At 41.3% G+C, this 27,517-nt stretch overlaps 1 protein-coding gene across 6 annotated transcripts; it reads right to left on the reverse strand.

Annotated features, from left to right (window-relative positions):
• Window positions 1-30: 30 nt before the first annotated feature.
• Window positions 31-26,624, reverse strand: usp33 (ubiquitin specific peptidase 33). 6 transcript variants are annotated; one of them, XM_080726130.1, is made up of 24 exons: window positions 26,596-26,624; window positions 22,755-22,852; window positions 22,439-22,492; window positions 22,210-22,272; window positions 18,356-18,505; window positions 17,983-18,091; window positions 17,545-17,614; window positions 15,850-15,963; window positions 15,420-15,498; window positions 13,210-13,642; window positions 11,100-11,240; window positions 10,639-10,760; window positions 9,943-10,115; window positions 9,544-9,614; window positions 9,402-9,435; window positions 9,241-9,286; window positions 8,935-9,115; window positions 7,883-8,009; window positions 7,525-7,694; window positions 4,638-4,719; window positions 4,124-4,232; window positions 3,409-3,511; window positions 2,417-2,485; window positions 31-1,264 (listed from the first exon to the last, which is right to left on the reverse strand). In XM_080726130.1, the coding sequence occupies exons 2-24, from the start codon at window positions 22,836-22,838 to the stop codon at window positions 1,107-1,109; spliced, it is 2,742 nt and encodes a 913-aa protein (XP_080582256.1). In that variant the 5' UTR covers window positions 22,839-22,852; window positions 26,596-26,624; the 3' UTR covers window positions 31-1,106. The 6 variants fall into 6 exon arrangements, with proteins under 6 accessions (XP_080582256.1, XP_080582258.1, XP_080582255.1 ...); XM_080726132.1 differs by having other exon boundaries at window positions 10,645-10,760; window positions 26,473-26,618; XM_080726129.1 differs by having other exon boundaries at window positions 26,473-26,618.
• Window positions 26,625-27,517: the final 893 nt, after the last annotated feature.

The following is a 27,517-nucleotide window of genomic DNA, read 5'->3' on the forward strand; positions in this document are numbered from 1 at the left end:
CTATGACGGAAACATATGTTCATTTAGCTTTAATAGTATCAGCCAGCAGAAACCAGGACAGATTTTTCGTCAGGAGCTATCCATATGTAATATGGATTTCTAGTAGTACAGCATTACCTTCCCCCACCCTCACACATTCGTCATCAACACAGTAAGCAACACCATGCCCTTACACATAAATTAATGCCTTCAATTCCCGTAATTGTTGATGACACTGCCGATTACATAGTATGCCATTTATGCATCTCTACATGTTAAAGTTTTGATAGTCGCAGAATGTGATTGTGTATACATTTTGAGCAGCTTTGCATTTGCATGCAATTAAATGTGGTGTTAAGCTGGGTTTTCAGTTGCTGTGCGACTAAGTTTCATCTAAGCATGCAGTCTCAAGAATCAGTTTGCCACATATTTTCTACAAAAACAAAATAAAAATAATAACCTATTAACATCATAGTAAGTCACACCCTTCAGGGATAAATAACCAAGTGCTGGGGCCTCTGACCCATGTACTATAATGGTACATTCAAATACAAAACCAGACATTTGTGTGAGCATGCCACTTAGCCAGTCAACAGTACAGTGCAAAACACAAAACTCGTTCCTGAGACTACTTAGTTATTAGTCCCTTGATAACCTTTATGATTTTTGTCACTTAAAGTTGCCAGAAGTCCTGCTAATCTAACCATTCATCTGGACAGCATTCTTTCACAACAGGAAAATCATGTCAATATCTACAACAAGATGCATTGTGATTCATCACGAATAGCAATACACAAGACACGTGGACACATTTGTTCATTTGGTCAAGAGAAAAAGAAAACGTGGCATTTCAGTGAAATCATTAGCTGCACATTAATTTAAATGCTTGGTTCCGGAAACATCCCAAAATGTATACTACAATGCTAATAGAAATGTAAGAGGTCTTTATACAGATATGTACATCATGACAAACCTTTTTCAGACATGTTATTTCCCTCTGGCTTTAAAGGCTGCCATTTAGCAGTAAAGATGAGTCCTTTACTCGAATGCTTTTGAAATAAAAGTCAAGTGCAAAAAAAAAGGCTTTTTTTGTGTGTGTTGTTGTTGTTTTCTCTTGGGGCGTGTCGCTACACAGAGCGTGTCTCCACCTCTATCTTCTCTTCAGACTGTGACGTTTCTGTTTCCTGGTGACTGACATTAGGGCGAAGCGTTACCACCGGGCCTCCGCCGTGGATGGAGTGAAGGAAGTTCCACGTCTCCTCGGAAATCTGCCCGGAGTCAGCTCCTGTGAGCGCAAACAACGTACAGTACAGTTCAATATTATTAATATTTACACTTCCATAGCTCCAACACAGTATAGCCTATCCATCTTCACCCAAAGTTTATACAAATTACCTTCTTCTAATTTAATTGTTCTTTTCCTGCTCTCTTAACGTGGATTCCTGTTTGTTCCTGTTTACATCTTTGACCAAGTTTCTGCTGTAGCTTGTAAGTATATCTTTCCTAGTGTTGCTTAAAGGACAACTTTGTTTTTTTACAACAAGGGTTCATATTTTAGATTGTAATTAGAGAAAAGAAAAAGTGAGTGTTAAAATGTTTTAATTTGCTTCGTTCTATTGTTTCATCGCATTTACCGTGCTAAAATGTGGGGCATGCGTACTACGCATGGGGGCATGCGTACAAGTGGCTAAATATGTCTTTTTAGACACAATGAGCCAGCAGTGTCTTTATTGCTATTTACAGTAACACTTCTAGCCCCCATCAGTCACATCCAACCATGAAAGGTTGCGTTGTATCTTGGGAATGGGCTTATTCTGTGTAAAATTACATATTTGGCCACTTGTACGCATGCCACCAACCACTGAAATAAGAATCTCTAAAACAATAGAAAGAAGTTAATGAAATAATTTTAACACTCATCTTTTATATTCTTTAATTACAACCTAAAATATGAACCCTTGTTGTAAAAAACTAAAGTTGTCCTTTAAGCCATTTAGCCATGTCTCCCCTGGCCTTCAGACAGAGATTCATATTATGTTGCACATTGAATCAGAAATAGTTTTATTGTCTCATCACAGGTTTATAGTTGTAAATCAGTGGGTAGAATGTTCTTTTTCAAAAGCTCAATCATTTTGTTGTTTTCAGGAAAGGAAGACAAATCTAAAGATATCTACAAATATACACATAGCATGTAGATAGATATTGTGTGATGTAGTTATGTTGTTTGCCCAAGCAGAAATTGATAAATGGATATCCTCATCCTGCCAGTGTCAGAAAGAGAGACAATCGTCCACTACACAGGCTAAAAACAGAAACACAGCCTCTGATGCTGACAAACATGACCAATTCTAATCCAATCACCCCATAAAACACAATCAGTCATTCCTTGAATACACCATCCAGAAAGTAAACACCAGAAAAAAGCCTGGTACAGTACCTTGTTTGAGTGTTATGTGGCCATTCTTGTTGATTGCGATCTTGGAGTTATCAATTGCCCCTGGTGGATCTTAAAAATAAAAGACAATGAAAGAGTGGGTCATTATTGCACATTATGCACAGTACCTGATGTAGAGTTAACAATAACAATAATTATAACAGAATGAGGTGTCTTTTCATAAAAGCGATTTCTACTACAGAGAGAATGCTGACATTAAAGGAGCATAAATTACAGAAAGCAGTTTGTAGACACATGATTTAAATGTGAACAGATACAGTATGACAGTACGAAGCAATAGAAGTAAAAGTTGGGGACATCTGACACATCATTTTGAAGAAGCAGTAGATATACTCTTTCAAGATGAATCAAGAGATAGGAGGAGAAAATACAGTTGTTCTTCCTTGCTTAAAGGAGTACGGTAGTTCCCACAAAAGATCTCCTACCGGGTAAGCAGCCACTCATGTCATGACATTATTGGCTTAGGAATTCAACAAAAACTCTCCATCAATCCAAGGCTTCATGGCGTGTAATTGATAGAAAAATATGTATGTACCCGTAATTGCTGGACTATAAGCCGCACCTGACTATAAGCCGCAGGTGTCCTTCCTGCTTCCCACTAGAGCGCCCCTGGTGGCTGTTAGCTGTACAAATCTATATATACATCCTTGTTAAAGACCATTGTAAAACGAACTAACTGGCCGTTAGCTGTAAAAATCTTTATATAAGCCGCACCGTTGTATAAGCCGCAGGGTTCAAAACATGGGAAAAAAGCTGCGGCTTATAGTCCGGCAATTACGGTATATTTTTTGGGTGAACTACTCCGTTAAGCTGTATTTGGAAATTAGGACCTAAAAGTTCTTTTTTATTTTTACAAAATACACACATTTTATAATTTCTGCTTCAATCAAGTGGTAGTGTGGGGAGTGAGGCTTTGGAGAGCAGCCAATAAGGCATGATTTAGGGTCAGAGAGACAAGACCTCTGTCCACTCACCATTGTCCTTTCCTTTAACAAAACCCTCCCACTCCCGAAACCACTGCATGCTGATGCAGTATATGACCACTGGAGACTCCTCCTCCTGGAACGCCTTGTTCAGCTGTGGGGAGATGAGAGAAGAGGAAGAGGGTGGAACGAGAGGGACGAGGGAGGGGGGGGGGAGGGTTGAGTGGATGAGAAAAGGGAGGGGGGTATTGGTGTGGGTTGGAAACAAGTGTGAGAGGATGAAGGGGATCAAGAGGGGAGGTGAGGAGATGGAAGACCAAAATAAATTCTCCCTTAGTTGATACAATTATAAGACATGCTCCATTCTGTCTCTACCTGTCTCTCTCATAAACTCTCTCTACAGACATTGTGTAATATAGACGTTAAGAGTGTGTGTGTGTGTGTGTGTGTGTGTGTGTGTGTGCGCGCGCGCGCGTGCATGCACATGCATGTGGACAGCCGTACAACAGCTCCCAGCTGCATCAGCCCCTATGCATTAATGATGAGGCTTTCATCAGGATCACACCTCTCATCTCCCCTGTGATGGAGAATGCAAACGCAGGCAGCAGCCTATCAAATGGTATAGCTGTAATGGGGTGACTCAAGCACAGACCAGTCTCTCTACACTTATTTATCTGTAATAATGCAAAAAATGCCTATGAAAAAAGATGGTCATACTTCTGTCAACAGATTATTTTTGTGTTTTTAGCCAGGAGAAAGTCTGTACCCGGACAAACATGTCTAGCTCCGTCTTTCGTCGTTTCTCCAGTTTCTCTATCTCCGTCTGGCATGTGTGGCAAGCATACAGGTGGTTGACAGCCGGTCCACCTCCATATCTGCAGAGAGAAGGCAACAATTACACTCACAGCCCAGTTCAAAGACATGTCTAACTCTGAGAATTATAGAGATTATATAGAATTTTATAGGCAAGGCAAGTTTATTTGTACACGTTTCAACAGAAGGCAATTTAAAGTGTGTATACACAAAAGCCTGAGCATTAAAACATGAAGACAGCAAAATAATACCAGGCCCCTAGCCGGGAGCTGAAACATTTTGGCAGTGAATTCAAAGTCTACTCTACCAGCTAATTCAGCCCAGCCATTACTTGAATGTTCTGTTTGTGTTTTTTGTTTTATGGATTGACCACCTAATGTAACAAAAAGGTAAAAGATCATATGGAAAATCAAATCATTTAAATTCGATCTGAAGATGTTGAAGAGTATGTGGCATCAGCTAGCTACCTGCTGTAAAGATGATCCCACACATTCTGAGGCAGCATCACAGCCAGATCATCGATGAACACTGCTTTGTTGGGAGGCACACCTGATAAATTAGAGAAGACATTTGAATAAGATCCACGAGAGCTGCACAAAATAGATAGAGCAGCTAAAAAACATTACAGATATTTGGGTCAGACTTTGATATTAGACATTATTGATATATCAACATTGCATGGCAAATTATTTAAAATGTTCATAATAGGCTCCACTTGCCCAATGCCTATCTTAGGCTTCAATGTGTCGTGCAACATGCTAGTATTTACTTTTAATTCCATTATGTTTTTCTTATTATTTTTACAATCTTTTTCATATTCTATCCAGTATTATTGTTGCCACACTAGCATTTCACTGCTTGTACCTGTATGAGCAGTGACAAATAAACCCTCTCAATTCTCATGTCTCTTTCTTGATAAAAAACAACATATTTCCAACTGAAAAAGTACAAAACAAAAAAAAAAGTCATTATCCTCACTTGTGTAATTAAGCCTTTGGCTCCAATAGCTAGATTTTTATCCAAATTCCATTTCTCCAGCTCCGACCTATTCTCCACCTACATTTCTATCCATTACATGTTGTAGTCATGGTAGTAGCTGATGAATTACAACAAACAAATCATCCCAGCTGAAACAAAACCTCAATACGTTCTCTATAACTGTATCATTGTATATTATATAGAGGATTGGTATGGTCTCTCATTATGTTTACTCTTCCATACCTGAAAGCTCCATTGCTCAAGCAATCTGTAGATGAAATGTGCCATTGTTTTTTAATTGTAACCATGGAAACTAGTCATTCATTTTTAGCCTTGCTACCGACAGGGCTCTAAAGATGGCAATGTCAGTCAATCTATTCTGTATTGGCAAATAATAGTTTGTGAACATTTGGAAACACCTTAGGATGGCTATATATATATATATATATATATATATATATGCTCACAACGCAGCGTGAAGCGACGCGTTGTTAGCTTATGCATCTGTTATTTTCACTAGTTTGAGTCCCAGGCAAACGTTCAATTTCCCTTGAGCTAAAACGTTTGGGAACCACTGCTCTAGCACCACCATTAGGCCTCCATTTGCACAACTGCTCCTAATGAGCATATGTAAAGCACTTTGGATAAAGAGACTATAGAAATGCAGACCATTTAGCATTTAGTAACTTTTTATAACAGTGATTGGTCATATCAAGCATGGTTTACCTGTCTGGGATTTGTTAGGTGTTTTTATTGTGGCCCTGGCAGCAAATCCATCAAAGGACAATAAAAACTATGAACTGAGCTGAATTAAATAGTGAGGCTTGATGAGTCAACATGTTCTGTAGCCCACGCTGCCTATCTGACAGAAGTAATATAAATGTATACCTATCACAAGTGTCAGGAACTCCTGTATGCCAGGATGATTGAATAGTGTAGTAATAGACCATGATCTGCACAAAATCCCTTTAGACTCCACCCCCTATTCTACTGAAAGCTTCATCTAGACTCAGCAAGGCCAGGAGAAAGAGCAGGGTCTATTCTCCAGCCATTGGCATAGATACAAATCCTCAGCAGAGATCAGTGTGTAGTGGAGATGTCTTGCAGTCTCCACAAAGGGCTGGAACAAGAGCCACATTACTGCGGTTACGTGATGCATACCGCTGGCGTTTATTGCAGTAATTATCTTTTATTAATGAATTTAATTAATTAATTAATTACAAATGTAAGACATGTAGTTAGGATATGGGATACTTGGTTAAATTCCAAATTAATTCATTCATAAAGGAATATCTTGAAGGCAACAGCCAATTAACCCCAAATTGGAATTACTTGTTGAGGGGTTGCCACTTACAGTACAAAAGCACTTTTACTTCTGCCCATAGTGAGCACCACCAATGTGAAAAGTATGATATATAAATGCCATTTCCCACGGAGCTTCCTCGGGTCCTGCCGGCCATAGATACAGTATACTGTACACTACAGTATGCAGACACTGCACTGGCCGTTGCTATTCATTGGAGCGATGCATCAATGCGGTTGCCATATGGGAAGAGGCAAGCTGTGCCTCCTAATCCATGCAGGAGGTCACTACAAAATTACTGTAAAGTAATCATAACTCACTGAATTCACAACCAATTTTCAAACAGTTTGGTTTGTTACAAATGTAAAGTGTCATTCCCACCGTTGCACGATAAAGATAACTATAACGATAATTAACAACAACTGCCGTCCTGCCGACAACAGGATGCTACCATCCACTTCAGTGGTACTCGAGAGAAAACGGAAACATTTATTTTACTACGATAAAACATTGACAAATGTATGTGAAGGTGCTTCTCCGTAAGGCTTTAAACCAAATGAAGCAAGAATTTTACTGTTACTTAATAGAAAATAGGCTACTCACTTTTATTTTCAACATATTGACATAAAAACTGGACCTTTGACGTCAGTATTTTCTAGTCAAAATGTTGTCGATTAGAGGGGGTTCTTGGATCCAGTAATCAGGAAAAGGGGGTACTGAAGCCCAAAAGGTTTGATAACCACTGATATAGGATACTTGGTTAAATTCTAAATGTAGGTTTTCAACACTGTATCTTACATAGATGGTAACAGTAATGGCCAACAGAAAAAGATTTAGCAGTGGAGTTATGGCAGGTGTCCCTTTGCCAATATGGCGGTGACATGGATGTACGACTCTTGCGGAAGTTGCGGCCAATGCAGAGTCTATGTATTTACAATATGTCAATGCAACTGTCTGCAAACCACAACTTAAACAGCCCTGTATAGGCAACCCAGCCTGCCAGAGATATGCGCTCCGGAGCACACCTTCCTAGTGATGAATGTCTGCACACTGTGCATGGCTCCAACATGTACCTCCGTGACAGCAGAGGAAGTCATTGTTGGAAATGGGCCCTGGCTCGGCGAAGGTCTTGAACTTGTTGATCCACTGGCGCGAAACGTAGAACTGCAGTAGACTGGGCTCCATCATGTTAAGTAGGCCTGTCACTCTCCTTCGTTCCTTCAGCGAATCCTCATTGCTCTTCCTGAAACAGGACAGGATATTATGAATGATGGACTCTTATGTAGCCAAGCACAAGATGTAACAAGACGCCTTGAACCTCGAGCTGTATCAAGGGTCAAACATTTCTAAGGGATAAAGTGGCAGTTAAAAATTGTTAAATACATTTGCTTGATAAATTACAATGAATGAGTTATGAGTACAGTGTCTTACTTGTAGAAGAGTACGTAGGCCTCAGAGTTTTGGACACATGACTCTGAAACCTCAGTCACACTCTGGTCGTCAAACTCGTACCACAATTTGTTGTGGTCGTTTCTGCTGTATGCTATGTAGTGGCCAGCTGGGGTTAGACCAGGAAAGGGAGTGAGGACAATACATTCATTAATTCAATATGTTCGAAATATGTCTAAAAGCTGGTAAATGCAAAACATCTGCGTGTGTTATACCTGATGTAATGTCCCCCAACTTGTCCCAACAAATGTGGAAAAGTTTTAGCTGAAGTTAGTGTCAACACCACTAAATAATCACATTATCTTTTAAACCCCTTTCACTTCTGCCCATAGCTAGAGAGCACTTGTCCAGTTTGAATTGAGTTTGAGTTTATTTTTGGCCATTGTGCAGTAGGTTGCCTGTAACCTGAGCAAGAAGCCAAGTTTTTGTCCATCGGCCATAGTGGCAGATGGATCACAAGATTAACCAGCCGCTTACGCTATTATTAGCCAAACATGTTTTTGTCATTAGAACAGAACCCTTTGATGATTCATTATCTCTCAAAGTGGTTGTGGTTTCAGACTACAACAATGAAATTTACCGGCATTTGTCTAGTCTCGCTTAATTAGCCATACGATCAGAGAGCTCCAGCTACCGATAAGTCGGTCTGATGACATTTAAATTCAATTCAAAACAGCAGAGAAAATGACTGCAGATAAAACCTACGCCCAATGCTTTTAAGATGAATCATATCACAATCCTAATATGAAGGACCACCGTGAAGTCTTATTTATTTAAAAGTTATTTGTTTTTTTATCTCAGAATTGTTTCCACCCAGTTTTAGTCACAACAATGAATAGAGATGTGACAAGGTAGGTACAGTATACCGTCTGGCTACGTGAGACAAGCATTTGGCTGGTGGTCTGTGTAAAGTAAACTTACCACACTGCTTGTAAATCTGGTGAACACTGAACCTTACTCTATACTTGCACTTGTATGTCACTCTGGGTAAAGAGCATTAGCCTGGTAAAATATTTATGGCCTTGCCCACTTACTGCTGGGAGTGCCATGGTGACATATGACAGACAGCAGGTCATAGGTGGTGGTCTGGGAAGAGCTGTCCTTAGCCAGGAAGGGCTGCAGATCCAAGCCCTCCAGGGGGAATGAGACGTGGGTTCCTATCTTGGTAGAGAACATCAGCTCATGTCGGAAACGCTTCAAATGGACGCACAGGATCTAGGAAAGGGAAACAGAGGTTTTATTTCATAGTCATACATGTCTGGCGTAAAGCCATATAAAACGTCTGCTTCATTGAATTGCTACAAGTGCAATTAAATGCTGGATGTGTCTGCATGCTGTACCTCAGGTAAACTTTGCACTTTGCAGAATTTGACTCCATTTCGCAACCTAGACGTGAGAATAAAAGAAAATCAGCAATCAAACAATTGTTAAGAATCATATGGATACAAGTTTCAGATGATCAAAAATGACTCATGATTCAATACTCTGACACATTACTTACTTCTTGCATTTTTCACAGCTATACATGTTGTCGCCTGAAAAACAACATTTGTTCAAACATTTATTATCAGAACCGATACATTGGCCACATACATAGGTTTGCACAAACAAGGCATAACACAACGTGAGCTCCGCTTGCTCACCTTTTAGCTCGTCTCTGGCAAAGAAGGCTGCCAAACAGTCTTGTAATGTGACCACTGGACCCCAGAACCAGCTGAAATAGCAGACACGCAACAGACATTGAGGCGGATTGACCAGACAGAGGGAAGATCAGAAAGGACCATGGCCCCAGAAGCAAAAACAAAGCAGACTAAGGCCTAATAATGACTGTAAGTTCTTTATTGTAAAGGAACTAGCAAATATAGGGACCTTGTGGCCCAGAGGAGATAGAAGGCCATGCCTGACATCTTATGTTCTTAAAAGAAGGTCAGTGTTTTAAATAAAATATTATTTAGAACACTTTATAAATGGAGCCATACAGTATGCTAGCACTGTCTCCCATGAATAATCAACGTGGTGTAAACCAAGTGTAATAAACAAACCTCTTAATGTATTCCATGACAAATGCGATCCAGCCCTGTGGTGCGTAGGCCTCTCCACATGAGCCGGCTTTGACCAGGGAGTTGGGGTGGGTGGCAGAGTGGAGCTTGGCCAAGTCCTCTTTCCCTGGGATGGGCAGTGAGATGTCCTGGAAATTCTCCAAGGTCACTGACACCTGAGATGCATGGGGCACACAGGTAGGTAGCGTATGACTTACTGGAAGAATGAAATTCTTTGGTGCCCATAGATGGCTTAGTAGTGGTGAAAGGGGACGGCATCTGATATTTAACCTACATCCTATCATTTTATTCCAAGGATTACATGTGAATAGCAGAAACAACACTTTCCGGTGCGTTCTACATGTCAATCCTGTGGGCTAATAAAAGCTACCCCAGACAACGCAAAATGACGCATTTCCAAAAAATCTTACATACATTTTCCAGGGTATGCTCTCAGCACATAGGACACAGTCAAGATGAATCTTCATTTTTACACTTCATGATAGAATATAAGTTAAATATGACAAAGTTCCCCATTAAAAGAAGCCTGTCCTTGTAGCTGTTGTGTAATGTAGTCATTCTAAAGGCCTAATACACCGTCCTGTAACTCTGCTACACGGTGTCACTCTACATGTTTCTGTCCTCTCACAACAGCAATTCACCCCACTCAATTTATTGTTAGTTAATGTCTACACTTACACTTACCCGATCGCAGGTGAGGCACTGAACCGAGCTGACAATGGTGCCGTCAAATATGTCTGTGATGACACTGCGGTACTTCTTCTGACGTTTACTCTTCGGCGGATTGTAGTTGGCCATTGCTACGGAGAGGCAGAGAAGGGAGAGTGATTCAAGCAATTTAGTGCAACACCTCACGCATCACTCAAGGCTGAGACTGTTTTGTGCCCCTTGGATCACAAGGAACTGTAAAGCTAGACGATGCATTATGGGAAAGACATTAATCTAGTCCTGACTCGAGCAGGAGCACTGGCACTCGGGGCAGACATTCTAACCACAATGCCACTGAGCTGGTTTTATTGTGTCAGTATGGATCTCCAAAAACATTGCCGAAACACCCAGAGCAAATATAGTACATATAAAATAATAAAAGTACTCATTCTGAACTCTCTTTTACTTCCCATGCTGCCTGATGCTCATACCTTTCTTGTGAGCAGAGCTGAGGCAGGGCCAGCCCGAGGAAGCCTTTGGAGGGCTGCAGGACATTTTTGGAAGGTGTCCATCCATGGGGACCGGGCTCTGCGGTCGGATAGTGCTGGACACCTGGATGTCTGGGAATGAGTCTAGTGGAAAGCAGACAAAAAGGCCTGGGTGAGACAGGAAGAAGCATGGACAACTTAAGTTCTGGGACAACTTGAATCGAGTCTCATGTAGCCAGACAATTGGAGATCTTTATGTACCCATAACAGGGTAAATCTATTGAATTTACAGGCTAGAAGAGCAGAGAAAAACACTAACAAATCTATGCCTACTGATTTGGAAACCAGTCCTGATATTGTCCCAATATGAAAACCGCACCACGTTATTTTTTTATTTAATCACTGAATTGTTACCACACGGTTCAGGACAACTTTCCTAGTCGGTTCAATACCGTCTAGAAATGACGAGCACTCTACAGGAATCAAAAAGTATTTTCATATACTGTATATATTTTTATTTTTGCACTTTTTTTCTTTTTTTTCCCCCTTTTTTTCCTGACTATATCTACTGCATAGTACTGTGTTCTATCGGTCTGTCATTCAATGTTATATGAGATACTTCAATGGTTTCCTGTGTAAATAAGCCAAGTGCTTTCCTAGGATCTCCTTTTAGTTGACCTTGTACCAGTGAACAGTACCGTCATGAAACTGTACCTTTTCCTACGCAAACTTCTAATAAAGTCTTCAATCAATCAATCAAAACTGGGTGCAGATTCTAGTAAGTATCAGAATAAAGGGCATATCCGCACTCTCTGGAGTATAGTTTCAAACGGGTGCGTACCTTTTGCGCGAAGCCCGAAAGCGCGAAGTGGGGAAATGTCTCCTACCGCACCGTTAGCGCGAACGCGTACCTATATGCATATACTGCATAGGAATGTGTTGATTTACTCTTCTTAGCAGCACGTTGCATTCGGGTGAAGAAGGCAATGGAGAGAGGAATCATATTCAGCCAAGCATGGCATATTTTATTAGCTGGGTGCACGCAGTGCAACCGCAGCTCAACTCGGTGGTGGAAGACAACAACACACACATGTGCTTCCTACAGGAAGTGACAGGCCCACATAAGGAGTGTACCTGAAGTACTGTGGCACTGTAGCGCCTCCCTGTGGCATAACTCGGTTTGTACATTTCAGTAGACTCAGACAGAACCATATATACTGTACATAGAACTGAGGACATTAATTATCTGTCATTGACATTCAACAGAATGCATGCAAATGCAGGCTATTAGCCGACTATTAGCACCCTTCGGCTATCGGCTTCACTTTGCGGGGGGAGGGGAGGCGTGAGGACATTTTAAGCCCTAAGAAACTACACAACCACACAATATATTTGACTAAATGAAAAAGGGTGCCCCCTGTCGAAACTATTGTACTACCACACAATATATCTTCCTGGACCCTTATTGTGAAGGGCTGAAGGCAGAGAAATGATCTACAAGCTCATGTTGTCTCGTGGATGCGACGTGTTGTGAGCTTGCAGATCAGCTATTTTGCGAGACAAGCTGAGTGCAGACAGCACTGATATATCAATGTTCACAAGGAGCTGCTCAGTGCGTGCACAGTGGAGCATGTGAATGAAAAGAGAGACATTGTACTACCATACAATATCGAGCACTGCATAGGCCTATTATCAACGTTCACAAGGAGCTGTACTACCATACAATATCGGTGCGGTAGGAGACATTTCCCCACTTCGCGCTAACGGTGCGGTAGGAGACATTTCCCCACTTCGCGCTTTCGGGCTTCGCGCTTTCGGGACTTTCCCGTTTCAAACTAGGCTATAGGCCAAAACCGGTCCGTTTTCTGGTGAGACTGCTGTTGTGCCATAATGAATGAATCAAACTTGAAGATACTACACAGTTCAGCCACTACACTGAATTTACATGTCAAGAGACATCAGTCAGATGAACCTGAATCAGCCTTCTCCTGGAACATTATAAGCATATACATTTTTATAGGAGATTCTCGAAAGTTTAGATAAGGACAGATGTATGACGCCTGCTTGTCTTCAAGGTCAGAGATAATGTGATGTGGTAAACAAAGCCATTTACCTGAAGTCCTGCCCTGGACCTTGATCGCCCCCTGGCTACTGATAATGGGTGTGGTCTCATTGGTGGTGTCGACATCTTTGTCCAAGTCTCCCCCAGAGCTCCCGCAGCGGTACAGGTCATTAATCATATTCTTCTCCTTCTGCCACTCGCGGTTGGCCTGGATGTCCTCCTGGTCAGGAATGAACATCTCTGCCTCGTTGGTCTCGCTCTTCGCCCTGCCTTCCCCGCCGCCACAGCGCACCTCGTTGTCAGCTCGGTCACTGCTGCCGCAGGACTCGCACGACTGAAAGTCGTTATCCGACTGGCTGCGATTGTCTTCTTCGTGGACTTCGTCCATGGTGATGCTGTTGGATTGGTCTTCGGGCTCATGCTGCAGCTCCTTGAGCTCCTCGTGCAGCTGGTCCATCAGACAGCGCAGGAACTCCTGAGAGTCCTGGGAGTCACAGGGGAAAATGTACTGTCATTACAGGGTTCCCACACATCCTTAACAATTCATCTCCAAAACTTTTCCAGAATATTTAACACGATTTCCAGGACTATATAACAATAATTCAGCTCAATAACGAGTCGCTTACTCCTATGCACAATGCCTAAAGACAGGTAGTGTATGGCAGTCACGGTTCTCAACCCTTTCAGGCTGTGACCCCCAAATTAATAATAATAAGAGTTGAGGAATTTTGTATAACACGGTTTTATTGTGAAAATAGCCGATCTACATGCTCACAACGCCTCGCAACGCGAGGCGTTGTGAGCATGTAGAGCATGTAGATGCAGATCTGCTATTTTCACAATTTCCGCCTCTAATATTTGACAATTTGGCCAATGTTTAATTCGTCATTTCAGAGGTATTAACAAAATAATAACCAAATAAATAAACCAAAAGACAATAAATGGCTATTTTTTCCAGGACATTCCAGGATCCTTAATCAATTCCAAAACCTTTCCAGTACTGGAAAAATATTTTTCTAATTTCAAAATATTTCCAGGAATTTCATGACCGTGGGAACCCTGTCATTAGCAGCTATACTGAGGAGTGAGGAGGGTTGGCCAGGAAATCTAGCCAAATGCTGCTACATTTCAACTTCAACTCACAAGCTTACAATAGGTATAAAGGAGAGGGTGAAATTATTTTGTCCTAAGTACTTCATTGACTGGAGTCGGTGTACTTGGTCTGCTCCTTATTCCCTCTACATAACACCAAATCTCCTTATTCCCTCTACATACAGTAACACCAAATCTCGCCGTTCTACAAGCTTACAACATTGTGACGCGTTGTGAGCTTGTAGACTGGCTATTTTCGTCAAATTGCGTAAGGGTTCTTGTGAGAAAAACATGATCAAGGTCAAATTATATAGAATAGTGTTCCCGAGGCTATTGATCAAAATACACAGGTATAAGGATTTATCTACAGTACTTAAAGTATAATTAAAATTATACAGGTCAAATAGTTATTTCAGTTGTAGCTGGTTAATATTGGCTATCCTATCAGTCACTTTGGCAGCAGGTAACTGTTCCTATTCTAGTGTAAAATACAATTTGAGTCTGATTGGTAGAATACTAAAAGTGACAGTGTTGAGTTTAAATTGAACAACTACTATCGCTAGTAAAAAAAAAAAAAAAAAAAAAAAACATTTAAAAACAACATTTATTTCCATATCATAAAGAACATCCATTTTGCCTTTGTTTAGTCCACATCGACACCATACAATGTGAAACCCAATGCTTGTTAAAGTATAATCAAAATTCAGGAACGTTAGACACCTAATCATCCGGTCTAGCCAAGTGAATTTACTTCCCTTTCCCAGGATTTTCAGTGTTCCTCTATTCATGAAGATGCTAATTCCAAGGTTGTGCAGCCTAGCGTGGTGTAACAAATGAATATTCCCCAGTTAAGTCCCTTGCACAAACACTGGTAAGGCGAGAGAAAATTGGGCCCCTTTATCGTGTCTGTTCAGGCTTGTAAGTATGAGATTTACTGACAATGAAGGTAGACCGGGCTTGCTTCTGTGTAGCGGCTTCAAAACTCCTCTATACTGTATTTGTTATTCATAAAACATTGCTTACATGTCACGGTCAAAATCAAATTGAGCAATTTACATTTACTTTCCGTGAGTGAGAGGTTGTGTGAGAGGCAATGCCTGTGAAAAAGAAATGTGCCTTGAATCTTTCTATGTGTATTTACTGTACTTCACCAGGCTGATCAAACCCACCTGCTGGGAATATCCTCGGAACATGGGGTTGACAGCCTTGATCCCCTGGAACAGGTTGGTGGGGACCACATAGGAGGGCCTGCAACACCACACAAGAGCCTGCTCAAACAGCACCACTAACACTGCTGTTGCTTGAAAACACAATTCAAAATCAGTAAACACTACAGGAGTTTTTGCATATGATAATTATACTTAAAAAACTAAAATAATACTATGGTTTAACATAGGCTCTCTAGGGAATTTCCTTAAAACCTTACTCTACATTATAAAAGATAATACATGTACATGTTCAAACCAAGTAAAAACTAGATTATAACCAATCTGCATCACCCCTATAATTTGTTTTCCAGTTTACAAACATCAATCATTGGAGGTCGTAAAGCAGACAAAATTCATGGGTCTGGAAGGCTGATGAGAAAAGGCAGCCAACCTGTTCTTGTGCCAGAGGTCTGACACTAGTTTCTGGTAACTCTTGCAGAGTGCAGGCTTCTTGTCCGTCCTCACCAGGCCACCACATTCAAGAAAGAACTGTGTTAAGGGCGGGCTGTACAGGACAGAGAAGTAAACACATTTATGAAATGCACCAAGTTACGTTCCTGGTTAGTTTTGTATTATTAGTGACTGGATTTAAATTGCAAAGCAACACATTCCCCCATAAAAAGGCAGTGATCGTGATAGTATTTTTAGAGTCACAGTGACCTGCTTTTCATACACGACACATCGGCTTCCCAAGATGTATATGGGGTATGCTCAGGACAACATCTCGGACAAACAGACAAACAGAGGAAAAATCAACTGTATAGCAACCCGACACCCATGGGGACTAGTAAACATGCTGGTAAACAAAGTCAGTAGACATAAAAGAATAGTAAATTCAAAAGCCAAGTTATAAATATCAGCTTTGAAGTCATGATGGCAAAACAAAATAGCTTGCTTTGGGATTTGTGGTGAAAGAAAAAGAAAAAGCCAAAATGAAGCCAAATCCCTGCTTTCTGGAGGGACTGACTAAAGTAATGAGGACTCCACTGTGAGAAGAACATTAGGGGATTTGGCTAAGCGTACTAAAAGAGAAATTTCTGTGGGGATTTAATTTGAGATAGAGCCTCTGTCTCAAAAGGTGGATATAGAGTAGAAATCACTTAAATCACTAAAAAGACAAAGAACACACAAAATAAATGGGGCATGGAATTTTCCCTTGCAAGGAGAAAAAGAGCTCCAGCTTCCTGCATAATAATCCAGCGCTCCCAGGAACAAGCATACATTAAAAAGGGTCTTTCCTTCTGCAGATTCATGACTCAGTTCCATCTTATTTTGGGAACTTGATTTAGATTGCACATTTTGACCCACATCCCTGACTAGACCTTCATCTATCCAAGTATTTCTGTGAATGTGAATATGAAGGACTGATATGCAATAGAGTTCTTAAACAGTACATTGTATGTATTTATAAAACTATTAAACTCTTTGAGGGGTAAAAATGTATCTATAATGGTCAACCATACTGAGGATTTTACTGTGTACTGTGATCCATAATGAAAAAGAGGAATGAATACATAAAAATAAGAAATTGAGCAACAGTGAGGCCCAAGCTGAAATAATATCCTAATAGAGGTGAAAGAGCAGCTCCGCAGAAGGAACCAATAAAAGTGGCCCCCTTAAAGAATGAATCAAAAGGCAAGGTAATCTAATGGACAATAATGAGAAAAAAGAAAGAAGAAAAGAAAAACACCCAGTGGCTCCTGACACTAAAACAGTAAAGGAAGGGAGCAGGGGCAGAGGGGTGTAATAGTCAGAAACGGCAAGGAGAAAGAGGAGCTAATGAAGCACAAAGGGAAATGAAGAAAAGACTGCAACAGAGCCTATAGGGATATACAAAGGGGCATTTATGTCATCTTAAATGGTGCAGTGCAGCCATTTGCACACAGCCTTTGCTCTCCCAAATGTGCTCAGCGGTGGTTTTTTTCACAGGCGAGAACGAGGGAGGCCAAGTGGCCATTGAAATTAGGGAAAACAGAGAATCAAGTCATGGTGGTGCAAGTGGAGAGAGGAACCATTGAAGATTATTTGCGGACGCAGGGGGAGAAGACGGGACATGAACTGACAGGAGGCAGAGATTGTGTCTCACCAGTTGGACAGGGCCTGGAGAGCAGCGTTCATGTAACAGGTGTTGCCAATGTTCTTCAACCCCGTCAGGCCTGAGGAAGAGGACAGGAAAGAACAAGCTCTCAGATACAGACATGGCATCAGCACCACGGTGTGGATACATACCACTCTGCAAGTACAACAAACAATTCATCCAAAAGGCCAGACTATTCCTCTCACTATAAACTGACAACATTCATTCATCAACATTACGATATTGCAGATGCAAGTAACGATTACATTATTGACAGTGGAAATGCTAGCATTACCATCCACCCACTGATCTACTGTACCCAGGACTCTAATAGACCCAGCCTTTGAACAGCTCATTCAATGCACGTCTCCATCATACAACCAGTACTTTAGAACAACAGAAGACAACCCAGACATGAGACTGGCGCACAGATGTGTTTCTGCTGACCTCTGGTACGCAGTTCATCCTCCTCCTCTGTCTCCATGTCCAGGTCCTCACAGCTGCCATTAGGGGGCAGCCTCAGAGACGTCGGGCTCCCTGGGGTCCTGCTGTTGTCCTACAAGAACACACCCAACACGCACCTTATCAGACGCACCTTATCAACCCGAGACACGTGAGGATACGACGACTCAAATGACAATTCAAAACAATGACTCAGCACATAGCAGTGGCATTCCTTATCAGGCAGCTTTGCAAATGAGTGAGAGAGAAGTTATGTAACTGAGCGACTGCAAACGTGAAAAGGTGTGTGTTGCTAGAGACCTGGCTTGAACACTGGCCATTAAAAAACTAACAAATATACTGTATGCTAAGTGCTTACTTGACAGTTGTTCTGTGGAGAAGGGAGGGGCTTGCTGTTGGTGAGGGGTGAGCGCGGGCCCAGTTTACGCTCCAGGAACACCTCCTTGCCACAGGCGTAGCACCACACCCGCAGTGTGGTCAAGTTCACCGTCAGGTTGTGCCGCGTGTCCTGTACACAGGGTTGCAAAGAAGGTTGCTGATTAGACTGGATATAAGCAAACAACCTGAACCCCATTAAAAAAGGCTGTTTTTCTTTATTTATTAAAATGAATTAGTATAAATTATATCAATGATGCATGGTTTTCTTCTGTAACCAAAGCTTTGCTCTCAATTGTTTACGCATATGCATTCAAATCCAAGTAAACACCCTACCTACAATACAAAGGCTAAAACAAATCCCAGCATAATATTATTTCACATAGCGCGACATGAAAACACATCTGCCGGAAAACCAGAACAAAACCACAACCAGGCTACAGGCCACTGCATCTGGAGCCATGCAGCTCTGATTACACATGACGGGGGAAGGAGGAAGACTGTGTGCATGCAGGCAGGGATGGACGGGAAACGTGCCGCACGCGTTCTGCTTCTGCTGACCCACTGCTGCTCGGACAGACACCAGCAGCCTGGCAGGCAGGCAGGAGAGCGAACATGAGCGGTAGCAGCAGAACAGAGGGCCCTGCATTATTCATCAGGGGGGCTGGATGCATTAGCCTTTTGCACAGTTGGGCAGGGCAGAGCCAAGCCAAGCAATGTGGAGCGAAGCTCGAGGACACACACCAGACCATGAACAGCGAGGAAAAGTCCTCTGCTTAAATTATTTATGGAGGCCCCTTTTACCCCGCCAGGAGACTTAATAGTAGTTTGCTTCTTTTGTGCGTTTCATTTTACTCCAATAAAGCTGTCTCGCATGGCAGCTTGTGTAAAATGAAATCACAATTTGAGTCAAATTTTTCAAATGGGGTCAACTTTGTGGTTTTCCCAAAGGAATGGTGACTTCGTAATAAATGTTTTTCTTGTGTTGTAAACTATTCCTGGCCAACAATTCAAGTGAAGTGTCACATCAGATAATACACTCAGTTCTGAACCTTTTCTTATTCACATAATTATACAGAAAAAAGTCGATTAGGCAGAAAGATCTTTTCACAATAAAAGTATTATGCATTATGTTCTACTCAATCTACTGTATGTCCATCTATTCTAGTTTTAAACTGATTGATAGTGGTCAGACGTTTATCCATAGAATGTACTGTTAATGCAAGTTTCACCACTAACCCCAAGAATACTTAAATCAACATCAATCAAATCTCAGCCGTAATTCTTTTTAGGTTGAATGCAAAGTCAAAAGCTACTCTGTGTAATTGTGACATTTTAGAAATATCAACAAGGTTTATGAGATCTTTAAGAAGTCTCTGAACACTGATTGAAGCTAGAGAGTAGCAGTTTGGCACAATGTTGAAACAAAGTTTCAGATTTTGACAGCATGAATCTAAAAATAGTATTGGCCTTCAAGAGCCCCTATCAGTTAAACCCTACACAGATGCATCTTGTACGTTTACGTGTGAGTTATTATCTTTCTAAGTCTTATCTTTGATCCATGTAATGTCATTTGAGATAAGTTCCGCTTTTTTGTTAATAATTAAAGCTCTATTATGTAAGGTTTGGGATCTGAAATTAGCTGACCCACCCTCATCTCCATCAAATCCTGAGTATCTGAAACACATATTCTATCTCTCACAGATAGGTCCCAGTAGCAGTCTCTACTTCATTACACATATTCTATCTCTCACAGATTGACATGTCCCAAAAGCCGTCTCTTCTTCATTACACAGGCAAGAGACTAAAGCATTTCCCCTCCCCTCTGGAACTCTGGAGCACTAACTAAGCATTACCTCCTGCCTTTAAAGGGTTATATCCTGAAAAAATTAAGTATTGCTGCCTGCTCTAGAAACATTGGAATAGCTGAGGATGGACAGGTGCAATATTGATGGACATTACTGTGACAACCATCCTTAAACATTTTTACCAGCTCTAAGGTCCATTTAAAACTGCCTTATTATTATTGTAATTATTAATATCATTGTGCTGTGAACATTTTGCTTCTCAACAGATTCACTGCATTTATTAATCTTGTAATTTTCTTTTTCTAATGTGATCATACTGCACATTGCGTTACTATATATTGTTCAGAGATGTACTGTATGTATTATGTGTATGTGATGCCTTGTCCTTTGTTTATCCTGAGCAAATAGACACAAATGCCTAGCAATTTGTTTCGTATGACAATAAATACATATTTAACTTTAACTCATTCGTAGTTTACGGCCGAGGAGCCCGAAGATTTTTCTATGTCTTTCACTGCTGGCTTCTCCTACCTGTTAACGCGGGCGCTCATCCATTTCCCATCGTGCGTGATTGGACACTGCTATGCATCGTGTGTTCGCGTATTCCATCAGCTTCTCAAATCCTTTTAAATGTTTTCAATTGATCAATAAGTTCTCCGTCTGTAAGCCGTGGTGTTTACACAGAAAGCTAACAGGCCAAAATAGATGACGGACCATCCGCTTCCGGTTTACGGTCTCAATGTTAACTGGTCCGCTCAATAATGTGTCCGTGTAGAAACCGATCACGGAGCATTAGTTCCGGCCTATTTTAGTTCCGCTTCGATACTTTTTTTAATTTTAATTAAAGCTTATTAAATCTTCGGGTTCCTCGGGCATGGCAGAGAAGGGGTACAAAGGGGTATTTTTTTGGCAGAGGCTGAGTTAATTCACTTCAAACATTTTTCAAATTTTTACTCAACCCTCTTCAGTCGTTTTGGGGTCAACAGCATTAATCCCAGAGGCTGAATAAAAGATCAAGTAAAAAGGAGTACTGACCTCCCCACCTCCCTCTGGAATACAGTTATAGGGATTAATTATGAATGAGCCAATACTGAAGTTCAACTAGATTTCTAGATTGCTCCAGCTAAAAGCATGCCATGGCACTGCTCTTTGATCCTGGAGAAAGGAATGAAAAGATCATCTAACACTGTTCCTATTTACAGCCCCGGGACATTCCTTCATTCTTCATCTGTGTCTCCCACTGCCTGTGTTAACTCATTTAGTGCCGCTGAAATTAACGGATTATAAAGTCCACGACGCCACCTTCAGGCTGGCATCACCGCCGTTATCTTATTTTGAAGGCCAGAAGTCCACAGCGCAATCACTTCCGGTCTGACGTCATCGGGTCGTGCGCCGGAACCGATCCTTGTCCACGTGGAGTTGTGTAATGGCCGACCGGGAGCTTTTATAACTGTGTAACATAAGCGAGCATCTGCCTCCATCCTAGCTTCTAAAGTGTAGTTTTGAGATAATGGACATTAAAGATGAGATCCCCCGTCCACCTCAATGTTATGGATGGGACTATTTTGTGCTCGTGGAGCCGTGATGATGCGAAATCAGCGACGGATTTCGTCTCCGGACCTCCGCCCATTCTTCTCGGTAATGTACTCGCCGTTACAGTAATATATTACTTTTCCCGAGATATCTCGTGAATGGCACTACATATACTCGAGTACATTTCACGAGATATCTCGGGAATGGCACTAGATGAGTTAATTTCTCTTCCATCTTTTAAAACACATTCATCTAAAAAAAATGAAGACATCACAAAAACACAGTTGCATGTCTTGCAAGGATGAGTACATAATGCCAATAAATACAAACTTTGCAAGAACATTTAATCAAATACTAATTTACAATCATTTTCCATATGCCAACACCAAAGCTATTAAATAAAGTAATTATGTTTAACCAATACACCTCTCTGTCCCATCATGTGTGTTATCAGCTGCATGTTTTCACTAATTTACTAAGGTAGGGCATCTCTTACCTGTGAGTGGACAGTGCTGTGGTCAGTGTGAGATTCTCCACAACCTACGTACGGACAGCCATTCTGGAGAGAGACAGACAGGAAGGACACACAGGCTGTTAAAACAATCATGTGTCTTTCCTACAACACCAAGAATCAGCAGACAGAATTTCAAACTGTCTCCCTGTGTTGTTTCCCGGTCCCTAGCCCATTCCATTCCAATATATTGTGACAAGCCCTGCCATCTCACCTCAAGACACGCCCATAGATTCGGTCCTCCGACTTTGCAATCCTGGCACTGGCCCTAGAAAACAAACATTCTTAAGTTAAATCATAGCCATGATTCTCAAAAATAAATAAACTGAAGAGACTGCCGTCAGTGTGGTAAAGCGAAATGTCATCAAGGGAGGGTATGTGCATAAATCACTTCATTTTTGTATAGATTACTTTTGCATATCTTCCTTGGTTACATTTAGTGTTGGTGAACTGATTGTCTTTACCAGATGTGAACAAAGAAATGTGCGATAAGTAGTCCAATTAACAGGCCCATGGCAATGGAGACTTACATGGGATTTCTGAATGAGTTCGTCCTTAGTGATCTCCCCTACACATTCCAGGTGGGGACAGTCACAGCTGGACCCCGATGGCATCGCTCACTGCAGGTCTTTAAGACAGACAGACAGACAGACAGACAGACAGACAGACAGACAGACAGACAGTAGAGTAGACAGAAAGTAAAAGAAAAAATATTTAGTACACAGGAAATCAACAGTGCTGCTTTTCATTGTCAAACAAATGAGGAACATGAAATACAGCACTTCACTTCATTGCCCATCAAAGGAGGAAATGGCAAATATAGCCCAGTGCCACATCCGATACGGGATATATTCTGTCAGAAGAGTTCCAAAGAACAGACCAGACAAGCAAAATTATCAGGCTACTGCAACCTGAGACTCCAACAGATTCTATAACAAGTTTTTGAGCGGCACCTGCCGCTCCATCATTTGACCAAGTGTGTATGTCTGCATGTGTGTGTTTGTCCATATAGGCTGGCTTTCAAAACAGCCAAAGGTATGGCACCTCCATATCTTCAAAGCCTGATCGAACCCTGCTACAACCCCACCCATTCAGATCAGCTAACACAGGGAAGCTGACAGAACCCTCGCTAAAAACGACTTACCTCTTCAGACTCCACCTTAGCCCTGAGCACTTACAGTAGCGCTTGCCTACCCTCAATGACCAACTGACCATACATGTAATTTAGATAGCATTTTTTTACGTTGTTGTTTTTATAGGTGCTTGGTCTACCAAGGTTTTTCTTAGATTACTATTTCTAAGAATTTGGTGTATTGATTTTGAATTATTGAAGTATTACCTTGCTTATCTGGATTAAGATGCTAAATGCCTAAACTCTATGTCCTTGTGAGCACGGCCTCAACAGCTGCAATCCTGCTGGGTGACATACCTTCAAGTGGTGCTGTCGAGCAGCCTCGAAGTGAATGGACAGGGATTTAACACTGTTTCTCTAGTTCATATAACTTAATGAAATGAACTCAAAGGCACCGCTCACTTCACAATGGATGTGATTTTCACATCTGTCTAATGACAACTTCCTCAAAGAGATGAGCAAATGATCTGGATCAAGCAAAACGTATATATGCTGACACTTATTTGACTGACATGCATATTTCAGTGGAAATTAGAACTACATTAGGCTCTGGGATCTGAGAGACTGTTCGAGTGAGATGCAGAGGAAGTTGTTCATGTCGGGATTACACCAGAGTGGTATCTTCAGCAATGACCTACAACTGGTTAGGCTGATAGTGAGTGGTTATTTGAAAAATCGCACCGGTGCAAAGTGAGCACATGTTATAAACACAACAACAACAACACACATGCGTATCTCCTTGGGCTGTTCTGTCCGTGACATCAGCTGTGGTGATGTGATGTCGGTCTCTGTGTACTTTCTATGATGTGAGTCTTGTGTGACGTTAGTCTCGTACTAAGGGACATTACAAAGGGACATACACACAAAGCCAGACGTAGGAGTGGTTACTTAGTACCGCTCAAAAAGAATTACACTTGCTAAATGGTAAACATGGGCAAATCTCAAATTAATCATACAATACTGTCAAGTCAGGTCCACCATTCTCCATCTCCAATTCTCCATTAACTAATTATCTGTTCATTTGCTAAATAAATGATTGGTATATCATTCATTTGATGTCACCAATAACTGATACTGAACTGTTTTAATATGTTTTTTCTTGTGACTGGAATGGTCTCTAGACATAGTTTTTATTGTGAACTAACTAACTCTCTTGTCTCTCCATGGCTGCAGAGTGATGTCTTGTGGCTGCCATTGTTCTGCCTGTCACTGGTAGATTCAGTCTCAAGGCCATGGTGACAACAACCCTCCTTGTTAGATTGTATCATTCTTTAGTGTTCTATCATGTGAGTTACCAAGCCACCTTTCAACAAAAAGCCCTTCCCTGGCCTGCCCTGAATGTCATCGAATAAACCTTCCTTTTGTTTGGGCCTAGAGTAGACAAGCAAGGATTTCCAATTACAGCGAACTGGAGCTTATAGAATATTTTGCCAACTCAAGTCAATTCCCAACTCTACTCACAAGTGCTCTGTCTTATAGCAGTTTATTAACAGGTAATTTGGGAGAACGATATTAAGAGGAAAAGAAACCTCAGCTCAGTTACAGTATATTATAGGTCATGTCCAGTCCTGTACAAATCAATAAATCTGTTTCCTCAGCTCAGCAAAGATATCTGTGGCCCCATCGATTAAGCAACACTGTCTGATTACTGCAGCTGCCTACACATGCAATACAGCACATGCACACACAAACACACACACGCACGCACGCAGGCACGCGCGCACACACACACACACACACACACACACACACACACACACACACACACACACACACACACACACACACAATGAGAGATAATTCTCAACTCCTGGACGAATCAATATACTTAGCAAAAAAAGCCAAGACACAGCCTTCCATAATAGTCTCAGAATTGTAGAGGGTGGATCCATCTTTCTCAGTGGGAACCATTACAATAATATTAGTTCCACTAACAGCCACTCTTTCAACAGTGGAAAAGCAGTGTTACTGTTTAACATATAGAATACAGCTTGTATAGGGCAAGGAAATCTCATTTGCTACAATAGTGGTTTCAGACGTTAAGGAAGAACTCAGGAAGAACAAGCGAACCATTTCACTTTCTTTTGAGTTTGATAAACAAAGACCTCCGGTTATGTTAGAAGCTATTATTCCATGATGTGATCCGCTGTCTTTCTCCTTACAAAAGAAACTGATCCACTGGTGGTGGTGGGGCGTTGACCCAGACAGATCCAGCAGCAGTGCTAATCATAAAGCGGTGTGTGTTGTATCACATTCAGAACCATCATTATTTCTCACGGTCAGTCAGTGTCAACTGCTACAACCAGATGTATTTAAAGAAGCATTCTGCAGTTCAGCTTGTCTTGGAAATAATCTTGCAAAGATATTGTGTGTATATAACATTACTACCCCACGTTCAATGAAGCAATGTTTTATTTGACTACAAACAACACTGGTTGGTTGTGAATAGCTCAAGAAGCACCAGGTTTTGTTAGCGTTGTTAGCGTTTTGTTAGCGATCGATGATCGATCAATCGATTGAATCCAGTGGTTTTCAACCAGTGGTCCTTTAGCTGGGGACCACCTGGAACCCCCTCAAGTTGAGGGGGTCCAGCTAAATGATGGAGTTGGTAACCAAATGGACCCTGGCTTATAGACCTTTAACTCTTGAGAGCGTAAAATGACACCAAATTGACCCGTTTCATGTTTACGCTCTCAAGACTTATTGTTAAACATCTGCATTACGGAATTTACAAGAGGTCTACAATATTAGAGAATCATGTAGAAAATGGGTTATTTTGATCAAGGTTTGCTTGTCATCTCTCCTATGGTACCAACATCAATACAAGATGGAATTGTGGACAAAATCTTACCCAACGATAACAAAATCTTTTGGGTCTGATGCTAAATCTCATCAGATGGTGGTCGTTGGCTCAAATGCCGAATTAATAAGGGACATTGAAATGAAAAGGGTTGAAAAGCACTGTGATGCTAACGTTTAGCCCGTCCTAACTGAACTGTCAGTCGTCTGACAGCTCGTTAGCACGGGGTGGATGTTAGCAACTCACTAGCCAAGAAGCTAATAATGTTAGCTTATTGCCTGCAGCCCGCAGCTTTTAGTTCAAATAAAGCCCTTACCCGCGCAGTAGACAGAAATATAAGCCTTGTCCGACTTGTTCGCGATGACTGGAAACACACATGCAAGACGTTATTATTTAATACACACGTAATTATATGATTATTCTCATTTAAAGAACGCACAGTCACATAATCCGTTCGCTTGGTTCAACTTCCTTCCAGGTGGTTACTACAGATGGCCCCGCCCTCTTTCCGACAGTGGTGTAAAGTAACTAAGTACATTTACTAAGTAGGTATGTGTACTTTACTTGAGTATTTCCAATCTCCAATACTTTTACTTCTACTCCTACTAATGTTATATTTTAAATTGTATTAATTGTAATTATTATTATTATGTAATAATGCAATGTTGCATTTGAATCGTTTGATTAATGCTGACAAGTGAGAGGAGGGCCACCTGCTGGTGATGAAATATAACAGTATATAATTTAGTTCATGTAGGTCATTTTAGACTAGAAAGTGGTTCTCAAAGTGGGGGTCCGGGGGAATAATCGCGTCCGGCAACACCTAGGCTAGGGGTCAGCGAGGGGGGAGGCTCTCTCCATTCCGACATGTCGCCACTCCGAAATGGACTTCTTATTGTCGGAGTGGCGACAGCAGCAGCTGACAAGCCATGCTGCATGCATTGATTGATTGGTATTTTAATTTACTATATGCTATTATGCTGCGTAATACATGAATACAAAGAAACGTGTACATACATGTCTGTAAAGAGGATAAGATTGCGGGAGTTTTTGTTCATGAAATATCTTTTCATGATTTCTATCCAACGCACCTGCACCTGAATCCAGTGGATGTGCGAATACTTCCCTGATACTTCCCCTTCATAGATGTAAAGAGGATAAAACACACACACACACACACACACACACACACACACACACACACACACACACACACACACACACACACACACACACACACACACACACACACACACACACACACACACACACACACACACACACACAAATCTATACTATAATTTTGCGAATGTCTGTCTGAGTGAGTGAGTGAGTGAGTGAGTGAGTGTCTGTCTGTCTGT

The sequence above is a fragment of the Nannobrachium achirus genome, assembly GCF_963921795.1.
Source record: "Nannobrachium achirus genome assembly, chromosome: 5".
Taxonomy (NCBI): Eukaryota; Metazoa; Chordata; class Actinopteri; order Myctophiformes; family Myctophidae; genus Nannobrachium; species Nannobrachium achirus.